The sequence below is a fragment of the Quercus suber genome, unplaced genomic scaffold, assembly GCF_002906115.3.
Source record: "Quercus suber isolate HL8 unplaced genomic scaffold, Cork oak 2.0 scaffold_546, whole genome shotgun sequence".
In the NCBI taxonomy this organism is placed as follows: Eukaryota; Viridiplantae; Streptophyta; class Magnoliopsida; order Fagales; family Fagaceae; genus Quercus; species Quercus suber.
This window is the reverse complement of record NW_027069994.1, coordinates 403,428-420,457: the sequence shown is the minus strand read 5'-3', so window position 1 is coordinate 420,457 and position 17,030 is coordinate 403,428. Positions and strand designations below refer to the sequence as shown.

Genomic DNA, 17,030 nt, shown 5'->3' with positions numbered 1-17,030 from the left:
GTTTATAGAATGAAGAGTACATGATATGTAGTGGGAGGATATAGACATCCTCCCTAGTAGAACATTCTGGGTTATTTCAAACCCAGAATGTACTAAGATTAGAAGGATCCAATATAGTATTTATTGTCTTTATTGGGTTAGAAGCAAAATTTGTCTAAATCCAATGCTCATTTGTAGAGGTCTGTTACTACCTTGGACCTGCACTCCCTGCTTTCTTGTCCATATTTCATATTGCAACTCGCAAGCATGAATGTGCCACTTTTGTAGCCAATTTCCAAAGCTATTAAACCTTATGAATTTGGTTCTAGGGAGGTAAAAGTATCATGCCAAAATCTATTTGTCCTTGGTGTCAAGAATTGTGATCTAGAAGATAATCTCACATTTCCAAGTGTTACACAAATTGGCTTCATAGTTGTTCTAGTCTAGAACTCATCAAAATCAGATTCAAAAGCAAAATAAATTTCAGTAGATGAATATTGTCTCTTCTGTTGACCAAGCCATCTCTCTATTTTCTCAGGTTCTCCATGTTGAGCAAAAAAAATTATCTCTGTTTCTTACTCTTTTCCTTTACAAGAATAATGCATTTTATTTTAACTAAACATAAAAAAATGACCACACAAGTGCAGCATCTAACCTTGAAGTTTTGACACATAGGTTGGGTAATTTACCTTCAATGTTTTTCTTGTCATGTCTAACACTTTGACAGCTACAGGTAAACCAGGCTGTCCTTGGCATTCATGGTCTAGATGTGCAGTTCACTGGAGTTAATTTTCTGGAATCTTTGGTATATTTCACTTTCATAGATTATCACGTTTTATAATACTAACTTTTGACAGGTTTTTGCTTCAGCTTTTATCATTTCACAAGATTTAAGACTAAGCATATCTTTCTCTTCAGGTATCTGAATTTTCTCCCTCTACTTCAAGTGCCATGGGCCTTCCGAGGGAGTTTCATGAGCAATGCCGGCGGTCATTAGAGATTGACTATTTGAAGGTTCTTTTAGTTTCTGTTTTGTGTCCTTTTTAAAAATAATTTAAAAAAAAGCATTTTTCCTACTATATGGTATTTTTCCTTCCAGAATGAGCTGTTGTCATCACATGGACTGCTTTAATAGGTCTCTTTTTTTTACCCCCTTTCTGACATTCATTGTCATTGTTTTGATACTATTTAATGATAGATGTTCTACTGTTGGGCTCGAGATGCTGCTTTAAGTGTCACTAATAGGATAGTGGAATCCAAATCTGAAGTACCTGAGGTTAAAGTTTGTAATGCTGCATTGCGTCTCATGCTTCAGATCCTGAACTGGGATTTCCATTTAAATAATAATAGCACGAAAACCAGTATAAATGTTTTCTCTGCTGGAGCTAGGCTTGATATTGATTCATCTAAGCGATCTGAGTGTACCTTAGTGCAGGTAATGATCTGTGTGTGTGTGTGTGTGTGTGTGTGTGTAAGATTGATCTGAAACTAAACGTGCTGATTAAAAGCATTTATAATTGACAGATAAGTTCCTCAAAATTTCTTTACAAAAAAAAAAGAAGAAGGTTTTATTTTGTTGTTGTTTTTGTTTTCCAACAAAACATCTTACTTATCAAAAAAGGAAAAAGAAAAAACAGAAGGGGTTTATACTTGGATCAAAAAGCCAATCTTAACAATTTAATAATATAGTCTACATCAATGCTGTGTTGTCTATAATTTTCATTTTATGTTCTGTACAAACCTCTTGCTAGATCATATAATAATTTAAAACTCCTTATGTTTTTAGTCATTTACATTTTTTGGGTTCTCTTTTTATGCTGCTTGTAGCCTGGTCCTGCTTGGCGTGATGTTTTGATTTCAAGTGGCCATATTGCGTGGCTTGTGAACTTATATGCGGCACTTAGGCAAAAATTTTCACGTGAAGGTTACTGGCTTGACTGCCCTATTGCAGTCTCTGCTCGAAAGCTAATTGTGCAGTTCTGCTCATTAACAGGAACTATTTTTCTTTCTGGTACAAGTGTTCCTGCCTATTCAAATGTCCTTTTTTTTTTTTACTTACAACTAAGAGCTTGTAGTTGATGCAGATCTAATGCTCTTGTATAAATAAAGTTTTGATGCTGTCATCTGTCATTTGTTGAATAATCTCTGTATAAATGTTCTCTAGAATTTTATAAATACTAATAGGTGTCTCTTACTGTCATATGTATGAATTTATAGTTAAATTACAGTAATTTAAAATGAATTCTAGTTTAATGAACTCATTTATAATTGTTATGATATTTCCCTTTCAGCTTTCCTTCTTAATATGAGCAACTTTGTTACCAAGAAATTAAAACTGTGGCTTTCTTTGGATTTATTTATTTATTTATAAATATATAATTGTTTATTAACTACCAAATATATTCTTGATAAACTACATAAGCTTCATATCTGATGTGAGATAAAATTTTATTATTATTATTTTTTTATGGAAAAAGATAAACTTTATTTTGCTAAGCTAAAAAAGTCTCAAAGTATGAATTTCCCTTATGAGGTGTCATGTTGTTACTTTAGTAGTTAAATCACCTCACCAGTGACGTGTCAGGATTCAAAGGGTTTACTCCTAGTAAAAATATAGGTTAAATTTTAAGTTTTAAAGAGAAATTTAATCCTTCATAGCGTGTTAATTATGACAGGAATGTTGACATCTGTAAAATGTAGAATTTCTATAGAGATTGAGTGCAATTTTTGAACAAGAATAAAGCCTTTAAAGATGACTCATTAAGATCGAAAGACATCTTTGGGGACTTTGGGATTTGAAAGGGTAGGGTGCCAGATGAGGTTTGGAAGTTGGGTGCCAAGGAAGGTAGTTGAGATAAACATGAACTCCCTTCATTTGCATTTTTTTTTTTTAAAGCTTTTACCTATCAAAAAAAAGCAAAAGAAGGGAGTTCATGTTTATCTCAAGATGATGGTGTAGAAGGGAGGAACTCAAATTTGATTTGGTAATCTGATTTCTAATAGAGAGACTTGTTAGCAAAAATTGAAGGTGCTCTAGCTTGTAGTGGATGGTAATAACATGAAATTTCCATCAGTTTAGGTCCCTTAGGAGTTATCGTGAAGGAGCATATTTTATCAGGAATTTAAAACTTCATGGTGCTCTTTTTTTTTTTTTTTTTTGAAGGAAAGATAAGTGAAGAAAGAGATAATTTGGTTTAGAGAACATCTTTATAAAGAGATGTTTGATTGGCGACCTAGAGTGGATGGTTTTTTAATTTATTGTAGTAGAGGGTAGGAGGTGTTCGTAGAGGCCCTTAAGATAAAGGTTGTTATTAGGGCTGTTAGAGGATAAGGTCCTATATCTGTTTACTATGGCTTTTTACCAAACTTGTTAAGGATGATGAAGGAAGGTACAATGTGTGTGTGTGGGTTTTTTTTGCATTATTATTTTTTAGGAGTTCTCTATTTACCTTATATTCAAAAAGTGTGTGAATGCTTCTTTTGCTATTCTTGTGCCAAAGGAAGTGGGAAATTAGTGTTTCTTGACTTAAAAAGATCTTTGGCATATTAGTTTGGTAGGTTGATGCAGGACAAACTAATCCAACTACATAAGAAACCCAATCCAATAAGATGTGCTGTCTGCAACATAGGTACTGCATATGAACTTTTGGCTAATAATTGGCAAACCATTTGAAGAGGTGTTAGGTAAATTGGCATTGAATTCTTATAGTGTCTTTGTTGAGGGATTGAAAGATTGCACTCTATTGTGTAGCCAATGAGTGTTCTTTAGTAGTAAGATCCAATTAAAAACACTTGGAGTGATTTATAAACTGGATGTAGAAAAGGCCAACAACAAAGAAAATTGGGACACTGTAATTTATGTGTTAGAGTGGTTTGGTTTTGGGGATAAATGGAACAAACAGATATAGACTTGCAATGCAACAGTCAGATTCTCCATTCTGGTCAATGTAGTTCTTCTTTTTAGCTTTTTCAAAGTTCTAGAGGTTTGATGCTAACAGATGAATTTTCTTCCCCTCTTCATTTTTGCCATGGAGGTAACTTTTTTTTTTTTGGATAGGCGATCAAAGTTTTATTGAAAAAAGAGTGTATCATGTTCGCGATGGTGAACACTCTGTACTTAAAACAATTACACGTAACTCAAGAAGAGAAATTGACGGAAGGTAGAAAATCAGAAATAGAAATACATTGTGTGACACCCCAAATTCCAGACCATTGAAATAGAGTCCCAACAAGCATAGACTTCAACAAATCTATAGGTCTATCCGTATCCTCAAAAATACAGGTATTACGTTCCCGCCAGATTAACCACAATAGACAACCTTGAACCATATTTTAGATGTTTGAATAATGTTCTTCAAACCAATTCCTCCATCCATAAAGAAGAAAGGTAACTGTCTTAGGCATCACCCACTGGATTCCAAACATCAAAAAGACTTCACACCATAGAGCATGAGCATACTTACATTGGAGTAGAAGATGATTCACTGATTCCCTAGCACAACGGCTCAAGCAACACTGATTAACCAGGGACTGACCTCTTTTAACAGGATTGTCAATGGTAAGAATACTGTCCTGAGTTGCTGTCCATAAAAAGAAAGACACCCTTTTAGGTACCTTTATACCCCAAATGAAGCCATGGAGGTACTTAATAGGATAACATGAGTAGTTGAGGGTGGGCATCTTCTTGGTTTTCAGTATTGCGTGGGGATAGAGAAATGATGGATATCTCCTACCAGTTCTTAATGATACCGTTTCTGCACTTGATTCTGACCAATGTATCTGGGCAAGTACAATAAGACACAGCAGCATTCAATCCAGTAAATAAGCCCCCACAATTCTTTGGTGGACAAGTAACAGCCAATAAAACCCCAAAACAGCCTTCAAAATACTCAGTCCAATATACGATCAATTTTGATGAAAATACCTAAAAATTTGTGCAAAATACCAGGAAAATCAGAAGATCTCCAAAACAATACGACTTTCAGAAGTTTCTGCATCCAGAAAACCCTAAAATTCCTTAAAAAGTAACCCAAGATCATGCTAATAGCAACAAAGGTTTCATTTAAAGCAGTGATGAGGTTCTTCTTCCGTGCATGGTGAAGCCTAAGCTTTGAGGGCATCCGGCAGCAACAGAAGGATGAAAGAAGTGCGGAAACTGTTGGATCTCCATGATAGAATTCCTCCACTCTCAAACACCAAGGTGGCTTTCTCTCAACACATAGTCAGTTCTCACGCAAGGCAATACCCATAGCAGTCTTTTTTTCCAAAGAAACCCTACAATTTGGTCAGTGTAACGCACATTTGTCAATATGCCACACCTGTTTACTAAGACTATCAGAAATTATTGATGCATGCATTCCATTATGCGAAAAAGTATTCCCCCATGGCACGCCCAGAATATTAGGCCAGAAGTTGCAGTGGAGAAGAACCAAATTTTCCAAAGTATTCACTAAAGAATGAATTGAAACTAATCAGGTCACATTAAACGTGGTTGCAATGCCACCTCCATGCAAGCCTTAGCTATTAAGACAACATTGGCCATCCTTTTGAGTTCTACCCCTGACACAAAGATCACTGCCCAACCACTACTGAATGGTACTTTGGCTCTCCCAACTGAGCAAATGCAGCATTTGGTTGAGGAGCCTTGAGATGAGGAAAAAGAGAGAGAAGTGATGGCACCTAAAATAGATGCTAGGTCATACAGGAAGTTGTGTTTCCAGTGGCAGATGGGTAAGGTGTAAGAACCTGTCCAGGTGAGGGGAGCTGGTGGAAGTAGTTTCTAATACTCTGTAGGCTGAGGAACAGAAGGAATAATTGGCAAGAATTGAGTAATAGAACCGTTGACAGCGCTGAACTTCTGGGGATAAATTTAAGCTGGTTTTTAGATCGTTTTATGGTTGGAAGACTGCTTTTGGAAGAATCCCTACTTTTTTCGATTTTCCAGATCTTATATATTTTCAGGTTGTAACTTCTAGGTGGCTATTGTCTCTTCCTGTGCATTCATGTTGTGTGATGGTCAATCAAATAGGCTGAGCAGCTGAGGAAAACTTTCAGTTCAAAATTAAAAAATTTGCCAAAATTTCTGGATTCTTTTATATGAATATTCAACACTTAATTGACTAATTATCTGATCTTGGCAAGTGAAGTTTATGTTTCAGTAACAAAAAAATATATTTTGCTTCTGTCTTTCATCAGATAGGGACCCTTGATTAGGAAAAACATATGTTTTAGTGAGTATGCTGTTCATTGATGTAGATAATGGGCAAATGCATGAACATCATTTGCTACAGCTGCTTTCTGGGATAATTGAATGGATTGATCCACCTGAAGCTGTTGCAAAAGCAATTGGATGTGGAAAAAGTGAAAGGTCAGATATCCTATTTTCATCCATATATATGCACACATTTGTAACTTTCCAACGAACTCTCACATTCATTCTGGTTTTGATCAGTGAAATGCTTGATGGTTGCCGTGCATTGTTGTCTATTGCAAATGTAACAACTCCCTTTGTGTTTGACCAGCTCTTAATGTCCATAAGGTTAGTCACAGAGTATTCTATTATTGCAGTTCTTAGTTCTTTACTTATAAATTTTTTATTTATATATTTTTTTTAAGTAATAAAATTTGTTGATGAAGAGGAAATACTTAATGTACACAGGGAGTATAAATGAGGAATTACTTATCATTCTTGTAGGGGCTATTCATATAATGGAGTATTCATCTTTGAAGATGTATTATCTTGTCTTATCTGAACTTTTTGCTGTGATGTTCAGGCCTTTTGGCACTCTTACCCTATTATCCACGTTGATGTGTGAGGTTGTTAAAGTCCTTATGTCTACTTACCCTGAAGAGGAGACATGGAGCTGGGAGGCACGTGATATCTTGTTAGATACCTGGACTGCTCTTCTTGTGGTATGTATTTAATGCACTATAATAAGCATCTATAACTATTACACGTTTAGCATATTTTATCTTGTTACCATATGTGTGCAACAAGGACATTGTTTTCATATTTAATAGGTAGTTAATTGCTACCTGTTTTGAAAGATGATGAGAGTGATCTATGCCATGGTAGTTTCATTGATGATTCTAGCTTACTAGCATTATTACTGATGAAAGCATTTTATATTTATGATATATCATATGACTGTTGTGATGCGTTTAGTTTGTAAGCTGTTTGACATTGCCTTAGAACTAAGAATCTTTGTGATTCGTATTCAGCCATTGGATAGTACCGGTGGGAATGCAATGCTTCCTCCTGAAGGGATAAATGCTGCTGGCAATCTCTTCGCCTTGATTGTAGAGTCTGAGCTAAAAGGTAGTTCTGACATGTTACTATGTCGCTTTATCCTTGCTTTTTTGTTTTGCAATCAATTTCTTTGGGCATTTTATCTGGTCATGACCATGAATGTTATATGTGATATAGCAGCTGCCTCTTCAGCCTTGACGGATGATGTTGATGGTGACTACCTTCAATCTTCAATCTCTGGTATGGGAAAAAGATAAATCTTCCGTATTCTTGGGTTTTGTTAGCTCTCATTATTGATTCAGTTGTTAATGACAGTACCAGGTTTCAGTTAGTGTTGAACGATGAGGACACATTATTTAAGTAGTTATTTTTGTTTAATAATCATCTTTATCCTTCATTTTTGGCTTTAGTTCACTTTACAAACTAGTATATGGTCCTTGCAGCCATGGATGAAAGATTAAGCTCTTATGCTCTTATTGCGAGAGCAGCAATTCATGTTGCAATTCCTTTGCTCACGAGGCTGTTTTCTGAACGCTTTGCACGGCTTAATCAGGTGGTTTTTATCTTCATATTTGAAGGACTTCTTTGTTGTGAACAAATATTTTCTGCTCATCATAACGATTTAAATAGTAAGGGTTATTATTTCCTGCAAAAATCATGTATTCTGACAGATTATGATTTACATTAGTTGTATCCTATCTAAGCTTGCGTTATGTGACAATTATTATATTTTGCATAGAAAACAGGCCTTAAATATTAGCCAAATATAGGAAATTGAACCAAGGTTCATATTGTCACTTCTGTTGTGGATTGCGGTATCGTCTGAAAAATTTTGACTTTTGTTCTTGAAAAGTTTTTTTTACCTAACTTTCTGACATGACATTGAGTCTCTTAGGCAAAAGGTTCTTTATTTGTACATTTTATTCTCTTCCAACGTAGTTTATGTCACTCTTTAAAATGCCCATTCATAGTGTTAATAGATTGGAGAATCTCCAAAGAGATTTAGTATGGGGATGTTAGGAAATTCTATTTAACAGATTGGGAGACAGTTTGTTCTCCTTTGAAGGAGGGAGGATTGGGGATTTGTATGTTGAGAAATTTGAATCAAGCCTTGTTAGGGAAATGGTTGTGGAGGTTTGGGGTTGAAAAATATATCTTTGGAGGCATAATTTATATGTACTAAATGTGGAGAATCATGGGGTGTGGAGGTTAGGGGTTTACATGGGGCAAGTCTTTGGAAATCTATTCGAGGAGGAGAAGGTTGGATTAGTCAGGGGACAGTTTGCCAGTTCCATTTTGGTATGATTTTTGGTGTAGCTTGTCTTAAAGATGTATTTCCGGATTTATTTTGAATTGCAGATAAGAACACGTAATAGCTTCTTATTTGAGTGATGGGTGAAATTGGAACCCTCAGTTTAGTTGGTCAATCCAAGATTGGGAATTGGAATTTGTGGATTCCTTATTTTATTTATTGTATTTTAATCTTGTTAAATTACCAATTGTCCCAAAAGCTTAAGCTATTAGGAAATGATGAATTTAATTATTTAACTGTAATTCAAATACTCCCTCCACGTGTGGCCCTAAACTCACCCTTAATAAGTAGGACCCAACATATGAGATTTTTAACATTTTAAATGGGAGATAGAGTGAAGAAAAGGATCGAACTAAAGATCTCTTGCTCAGATACCATGGTAATCACTGATACTATGTTAGATTATCGATTGTTCCAACAACTTAAACTGTTAGGAAATGGTAAATTGAATCATGTAACCATAATTCTAACAAGTCTCCCTTCAAGACAACTTGGGAAGATCAAATATCTTGGAGACCTTGAAAGGCAGGAAAATTCAAAGTCGCCCAAACTACAATGCATTGAGGGGTCCTACTGGGATTATTTTTCCTTGGAGAACTATATGGAGTGTAAAGGTGCCTGAAAGGTGTTTTGTTTGCATGGACAGCAGCAACATTGGGAAAAATTTTAATGGTGGGTTTGGAAAAGAAATATTTGATTATTAATTGGTATTGTATGCACAAGAACAGTGGGGGAGGAATCAATTGAGTGCCTTATTCTTCACTACGGGTGGTGAAGGATATTTGATCATTCTTGTCGTTTTCTATGTGGGATATCATGGGTTATGTTAAAAATGGTGATTCAGTTGTTAGGTTGTTGGAAAGGGAGCTTTCATTGTCTTAGATATTCGAAAGTTGCAACTACTGTTTCTTGTGTGTATTGTGAAAAATTTGGCGTGAGAGAAATAGCAGAACATTCAATTTTAAATGCCCAAACCATGTCATCAAGCAGTCCATGTTAAGAATGTATGACTGGTCAATTAATTTAGGCAATCTTCCCTAATGTACTCTTTTAGAATTTCTAAACAATATATATTTGAGGGTGTAATTTCTTACTGAGTGGTTTGATACATATTTCATGTACATTTATTGTCCTCTCTGAATGAAATTGATTTACTTATAAACAAATTTGTAGACCTTTTGCTCATCTCTCAAGCTATCCACTTCATTTGTAGGGCAGGGTCATTATTGATCCAACAGAAACTTTGGAAGAAGTTTATTCACTTTTACTGATTGCTGGGCATGTACTTGCTGATGAAGGGGAGGGAGAAACACCCCTGGTAACTGGTTAATCTCTGCTTATTTCTAAACTTTTCTGTTGCCAATAGTCCAATATGGAATTTTCTGATTACTTTGTCCATTCACAAGTTTTTCTGTTAGCGCATGCAGTTTATTTTGCATATATACAATAAAAGTACTGCTTTATTAGTCAGATGTAATATGATTTATTGTGCTGAAAAATGCTGGTTGCTCTATAGATTAATAGTTTGTGAACTACCATTAACTGTTCCACACTTAGAGGCGACAAACCCCCTACATTAGGTAGCACAGAAGACTCTGAACAAGTGTCTGAGACCCAATCCTCCACAAATACATCATTCTCATCAACTTGGGCTGAAGACACCTCCACAACATCTGGACACTTCAAGGGGACCAAGGCCAATTGGGTTTGCTCTTCCAATACCTCTGTGACTTCACCTGGGGGCAGAGAAATCTGAATCGGAACCGCCACTCTTCTTCCATCTCGAAGTTCAAGCACCAACTGTTCTGAATTCCCCCACTTCTTGCTAACGTTGCCAGTATTCTCCTGAAGTATCAAACGGATGTCTTGGTGCAATTTCTCTTCACCATCGGACGTTTTTGCTAACTCATCGGACTCATCGGGTTCATCGGAGCTGCGAAATGCTGTATTGGACTCATCGGAGCTGAGAATCTCATTATCGGGCTCATCGGCGCCGAGAAGGTCACTACCGGCACCGTCGGAGACTTTCATCGACTGGGCTAGCCTCAACAAGCTTTGGGAATCAGCTGGAGGTAGCTCAGAGTTAGAATCCACATCGCCTCTGCGAGGGTCGCTGACTGAGCTCGTCGAAGCAGAAATCAAGTGATCTGGCTGGGTCTTGCCATTTTGAAGTGTTTGCTTTCGTTTGGGTCGCCAAACTGTGATGGGCTTGGGATTAAATTTGGGCTTTGCATTGAAGGGAGCTGTGGGTTTAAACTGGCTTATATCTTCGGGCTTAAAGTTTTTGTCTTTGGGTTTTTCTTTGCGGCCCAATTCCTTGACTTTGGACCAGATTACCTCCCACTCACCATCTGGCCCACGCTCCAATCTCAGGCCAACATCCAACGTTAAAGGTGAATCGTTGACACCGCTGTTGCTCTCTGTAATCTCAACCGACAATTTAGCCTTAGAATTTGCTTGTTTCTTCCCAGCATTCAAATCGCATATATCATGGCTTTTATTGCTCAAATTTGATTCGGTTGAAATTTGAAACTCTCGCATTAATTGCTTTCCTTTTCTGCTACCACCACCCTCTCTCCGATCACCCTCCACCGCTGCCTGTAGAAAAGTTTTGTGATTCTCCACTATCGGTCTCAGGACAGAGTGAAAAGGCTGTTTGGTGGCAAGTGATCCAGGTGCAATTGCTTTCCTTAGATGAAATCCAAAACCTCGCCACCCACTTCTAGTTTTCCCTTCTGGCACCACGAGAAATCCTTTCCGACGGCCATGGATGAGTTCCGAGATCATTAAAAAACTGCCGTGTGAATTGGAACCCAATTGTAAAATAAAAACTTTCTCATCATCCCTAAAGGTTTGTGCACGGTTTGTGCACAGTTACCAGGAGTTTTATTAGACATTAGATCCTCCACAATAGCTAGCAAACACTTAGTGCTTTCTCTGCCCATGAAAACTGATCGGAGAGAATCCCGACTTCGCTCAAAAATGCGTAACATGAAATACGTACCTCCCTCCTCGACTGAGAATTCGAAAGTCTTAGATTCTACGAAAAAGAAAATTGAACCCCCCATAACAACAGAGGACAACCACAAGTTCTGTGACTAATTCGAGGTAGCCAGGCCTCTCACACATAAGATTTCCATTATGAAAATATTTTCTAGTGAAACTTATTGTTTGATATGTTACCTCTGCCACTATGGACATGAAAACTTACAATTAAGGAATGCTGAATATTCTCTCTGTATCTTCATCTATACACCTGATATTGTTCATTTTAAATCTGAATTGTTGATGGAATTTTATGTCTAATATATGTTATAGCTGCACTTTTTGGAAAATTATCTACTATGTAAAGGCAAAAGTTCTGTTTTAGCATAATTGTTTCATTATGTTTGGGTTTTTGTTTTTTTTTTTTAATAATTTTTTTAATTTTTTATGTAGTGCCTTTTTTCAAATATCAGCATGTCAGTTTGTCTTAGATGCAATTCAAGCATAGTTTTTGTTATGGGCTATGTGGCATTTTTGTATCTAAAATCAGTTGATTTGTGATAACAAATTCTAATTTATTGCTTATGCTACATTATATTCAGGTTCCATATGCTATTCAAACCTACTTTACTGACAACATGGGAGCAGATGAACATCCTGTCATTGTACTTTCTAGGCAAGTATTTTGTTTTCTTTCTATGACTGCACTAGTGGACTTGTTTATTCTGACTAGCTGTAAAGTTCAATATAGCTTGCAACTTCTCGTTGTTCTTGATATCACACAATCAAAAGATAAAAATAACTTAAAAATAAAGGAGAAAACAAAATAATCAGCTTGCTTGCCTAATCCTGATTCATATAGAAGATTTACAAGTTACATTTGTTCATGAATAAGAAGAGAGATAAGAAAAGGGGGAGCTGTTTTCTATATCCAATATTCACCTCACCCTAATCCATTCCACATATAGAAGATCTAAAAAAAAATCACAAAGATTATTCTGAGATTGACAGCTGGTGGGGACACCTGACCTTCTAACCATTCTTTCGGAGGAAAAAATTCCATTTGAACCAGAGTACATTGGAGGCAATAGGCATTATATGGAAATTTCTTGGCATGTTTTAATTGTCAAGATGGATGTGGGTGCATTTGAATTTTTGACATGTTTTTGAAATTTGGCCATCAAAAGGTCCTTTGGATATGTATTTATAACGTGATAACCAATAAGCTTTCATTGCAAACCTATTATTATATAATTTATATTAATCACATTGTACTACTTCATAGTGTTTTCACCATGACAACTAGCACACCATTATTAGAAATCACTTGTTGAAAATTAAGAAATTTATGATTTTCCTAAATACTAGGCTTGTTATTGTCTCTTCTCCTTTTCAAACATGCATTAATTAATTTGTGTTGCCTTACCATTTGATGCAGCTCAATTATAGGGTTTGCTGAGCAGAGTTTAGATCCAAAAATGAGAGCATCTGTTTTCAGTCCTCGACTCTTGGAGGTAGCTTATTAATTTCATGTTCTTTTTGCCCCATACTACGTTGTTCCATCTACATTTCACATTTTCACTTTACCCCTTATAGCAATTCATCAATTATGGATATCAAATCCAATCTAATTGCTCACTTTACAACTATAGTTTGCAAAGAATACATAGCCATAGAACTTAACTAATAAAATGTGATATTTTGTTGAGAAGTTTAATACATAAACATGTATAGCATCCTTACTTAACGTGAAAAATGTCAACTCTTGCTTTACTCGGGCTGGCATAAATGTGTTTGTGTGGTTGACATGACTTTTGTTTTATCTAAGCACTTCCTATGACAGAAAATGCACTTCGTGTTTCAAGAACTGAATCAAATTTGGTCAAATACCAATGATTTCTAAGTCCTTTTATTACCTATTAAATGGTTGATTACTTCTTCTGTACAAAATAATTTTATACTGAAATAATAGGCTGTTTTGAGTGTGGTCCTCTTTGAACATTTGCTAGTTGTTTCTGGCCATTCTCATGGTTCAAGTAATTGTATTAATGCTTTGTGTAGGCTGTTATATGGTTCTTTGCAAGATGGTCCCGTACATATCTTATGAACCCTGAAGAAGTAAGAGAGACTCACAGTCAGGATCATCAGCTCCAGTCTCAACAGTTGAGAAAAGGTTTACATAGTTTTTTCAGGGAGCATAATCAAGGAAAACTTGTGCTTGACATTATTGTTCGTGTATCCATCACAACGCTATTGTCCTATCCGGGGGAGAAGGATTTGCAGGTATAACTTATTTACTTTGACATTATTTGATGTTCTACAATTGTCAAACATTTTCTTTATTCTCCTGATCCTCAAGTGCATTCTTATTTACATATTCTTACACAATGCTTATTTTGGTCCAGGTCTCTCATTTTCTTTTTTCTTTTTTTAATTAAAAAATGATTTTTTAGTGGTTTATATTCATATTATATGTAAAGTTTTCTTAGTTTGTTTTAAATCACTTTGGCAGTAAAACACTATTTATAAATGTGTTTACAATTTTTTAAATGCCAAATTTTCAACGTAATTCTTATCAAAGTGAGTTTTGTTTGTTGAAATGTAATTTTGCAGACACCTGTATTAGTTTTTAAACTTAGCTTCATTTACTGTAGAGTTTAAAATTTTTAATGCATTACAAAATCCACAAAAGAACAAATAAAACTGGATCATTCACCATGTCCCTGAGTAAATAGGAAAAAATATCCATAGGTAAAGATTTTGTAGAATATAACTTCATCTAATTGCATCATTTAATATTTGACATAACTTCTGGAAATTATTTTATCAATCTTGAGTTATTGTGTTAATGTATTATATATTACATACCTGTTTGATGAGTTATACATGGAGTTTAGTGGTAATGGGCTAATGGCATCCTTTGTGGTGTTTATGTCTGTGGTTTGAACTTCACCTTCTTCCTCCCCCACTATCTAACAAATCCTGTTTGATGAGTTATACATGTTCCCTTGTTTCTGATATTGGAAAATGTCTAGACTCTATCCTACATCATGATTTTAAATGATTAAAATGGTGGACTTAAAAATGAAAAATCAATTTCAGGTCTTCAATTTTTCTGCCTGAAAAATATCTGTTGTCATTTTTTTTTTGTATTTTTTTGACAGGCACTTACATGTTATCAGCTTCTTCATGCACTTGTTCGGGAAAAACATATTTGTGTTCACCTTGTTTCCTTGGTAAGTCGAATATCTGCCTTTATGTTTATACATATAAAAACTTACAGCCTGTGTCATTACATCCAGTCGACGGCCTTTCTGAGATCTGTCAAACAAGTAAACCCTGAACAATCACAACAACAAAGCCTTAGAAACCACACATGGCAAGGAAAAAAAAAACCTGTAATTGATTCTAATAATTATTTAGTTATATCGAGCATTTGAGTGAACTTTTGCATGCTTGTTATGAAACCACATGTAGATACAGAAATCACTGCTTTTAATTTGTGGAATATTTTTCCGATATGTGCGTGTGAGTGACAAACGTATGACTGTTTATCGTTTGGGAAGCAAACACTGAAGTTACAGTCTCATTTTTAATTTTCCTGATTCTCATGTTAGTTATATCATATGCAGTTTTTCTGATGGTGCTGTCCTGGCCTAGGTATGTTAGGTAAAATTTTCAAGGTTCTTGTGCTAACCTTGATTCACTGTGTGCTATGGGCCATACTACTTCCTCTTTATGGTTTGCTCCTCATGCACATTCATATGAAAAAGTTGGATGCTGTTCAGGGCTTGTTTTGTAACCTTGGACTCTGGGTTTGTGGTCATAAATTTTTAATATTGGGATTATTTTCGTTGTCCCTTGACTGATACCTTTGAACTACATCCCACTATTTATGAAATGTGGGAGTCAAGATTCCTACCCCCATAGATGGAAAGCTGGTGTTTTTTGCTACTCATCTTGACTCAGTAAGACTATGAATTCTTGACATTTACAAGGCAGATAAAAATTGTGTGGATACTTTTAAAAAATAACCAATTTGCAAAAGTGGTTAATCAACTTTCAGGTGCATCTGTGACATACTAGTCAAATTTGAAAATCTTGTCAATTAAGGATTTTAAATTTAAATTGGATGAAGTGATCAAACATCAACCATATTGTTAACACAAGGGTTATGCTGGCTTCATGAGAATCTAAACTTAAGGAATGGTTTTTTGAAAAAAGTTGATAAAAAAATTGAATTTGGTGCAAGGGGAAAAGTTTCAAGGAGGAGATTTTGGAGGGCTCTTGGTCCCCATCACATCTCTATGCCTAGAGTCTGTGCTTCTTTTAGAAGTCTCGTTGATCGTCTTGAAGCAAAAATCTTGACAAACTTAGTCAATGTAAAATATAAAAGATTTGAGTTTGGCTGGCTTATTATTCCCATCTAAGTAAGCGTCATATGTATCTTGTTATACATACATGTAATTCCTATGCATTTTGGAATGACATGGATTTCTATTCATGGAAAATCATTTATTCTTTTGGAGTCTGCAACCCTCAGTGATTGGAGCTCTCTTTGAATCAGCTTGCCCTTAATGTAATACCTTGTTTTATAATAAGGAGAAAAAAAAAGTTACAAATATATTTGTTTCATTCTTCAGTATGTAAAAAATCAGTATGAGTTATTTTGTTTTAAGTTCCTGATATATTCTGTAGGATTCATGGCACAACCTAGCAAATGCTTTTGCTAATGAAAAGAGTTTGTTCTTATTGGATCTTGCTCATCAGGTAAGAACCTCATATGTTTTGACCCAGTGAGTTACTTATTCTTCAATTTGTGTAACCACAATTCTTTCCCTGTTGAAGCGTTCACTTGCACAAACACTTGTTCATTCAGCTTCTGGCTTGATAAATTCAGAGGCATCAAACCAGTGAGTTCCATTATAGGTTTCCTTCCGCTTATGTATTATTCATCTGCAGAGTTTATGTGATTATGTACAGCCTAATTTTTGTGTATTAATCATAAAGGTACGTAAGGGATCTCATGGGTCATATGGCAACATATCTAGGGGAATTATCTAGCAAGAATGACTTAAAGAGTGTTGCTCAACAACCAGATATTATACTGTTGGTAAGGACAGGAAACTTTTTTAATGCTTATGTTGTTTTTGTTTGTGAAGAACAATAATTGTTTTTATAACATCACAGACATCCTGTAGGTCAGTTGCGTGTTGGAACGGCTTCGTGGAGTGGCAAGTGCCTCAGAACCTCGAACACAGAAGGCAATTTATGAGTTGGGTTTCTCTGTAATGAACCCTATTCTGGTTCTTCTTGAAGTTTACAAACATGAGGTATAGATTGTATTCTCTTTTCTCTGTGTTTTCTTTATGATAAGTCAACTTTTCAGCATGCTTATAATCTTTCTCAAACTAATATTTCCTTAACACTTATCATGAAATATATTGCGCTGCTATCTACGCAGTTTACAGGAAGGTAAATGCATTTTACAATGAATATTTGTGA

At 35.5% G+C, this 17,030-nt stretch overlaps 1 protein-coding gene across 10 annotated transcripts in view; it reads left to right on the top strand.

Annotated features, from left to right (window-relative positions):
* The window catches only part of LOC111983051 (uncharacterized), a 30,005-nt gene that overhangs the window by 7,928 nt on the left and 5,047 nt on the right, over window positions 1-17,030 (top strand). For 3 of the 10 annotated variants that reach the window (XR_002879824.2, XM_024014699.2, XM_065764225.1), the window contains 19 exons: window positions 707-784; window positions 898-993; window positions 1,178-1,414; window positions 1,807-1,990; window positions 6,235-6,346; window positions 6,431-6,517; window positions 6,753-6,891; window positions 7,201-7,297; window positions 7,406-7,468; window positions 7,672-7,781; window positions 9,754-9,858; window positions 12,128-12,201; window positions 12,964-13,039; window positions 13,587-13,808; window positions 14,690-14,761; window positions 16,224-16,295; window positions 16,374-16,438; window positions 16,536-16,638; window positions 16,727-16,858. Coding sequence is in view for 8 of the 10 variants with exons in the window: in XM_024014699.2 (XP_023870467.2) it covers window positions 707-784; window positions 898-993; window positions 1,178-1,414; window positions 1,807-1,990; window positions 6,235-6,346; window positions 6,431-6,517; window positions 6,753-6,891; window positions 7,201-7,297; window positions 7,406-7,468; window positions 7,672-7,781; window positions 9,754-9,858; window positions 12,128-12,201; window positions 12,964-13,039; window positions 13,587-13,808; window positions 14,690-14,761; window positions 16,224-16,295; window positions 16,374-16,438; window positions 16,536-16,638; window positions 16,727-16,858 (2,124 nt within the window). In the remaining 2 variants the exon portion in view is untranslated. Of the gene's footprint in view, window positions 1-706; window positions 785-897; window positions 994-1,177; window positions 1,415-1,806; window positions 1,991-6,234; window positions 6,347-6,430; window positions 6,518-6,752; window positions 6,892-7,200; window positions 7,298-7,405; window positions 7,469-7,671; window positions 7,782-9,753; window positions 9,859-12,127; window positions 12,202-12,963; window positions 13,040-13,586; window positions 13,809-14,689; window positions 14,762-15,157; window positions 15,195-16,223; window positions 16,296-16,373; window positions 16,439-16,535; window positions 16,639-16,715; window positions 16,859-17,030 lie in introns of those variants that run through there. The other 7 variants (XM_024014701.2, XM_065764226.1, XM_065764227.1 and 4 more) reach the window with 5 other exon arrangements.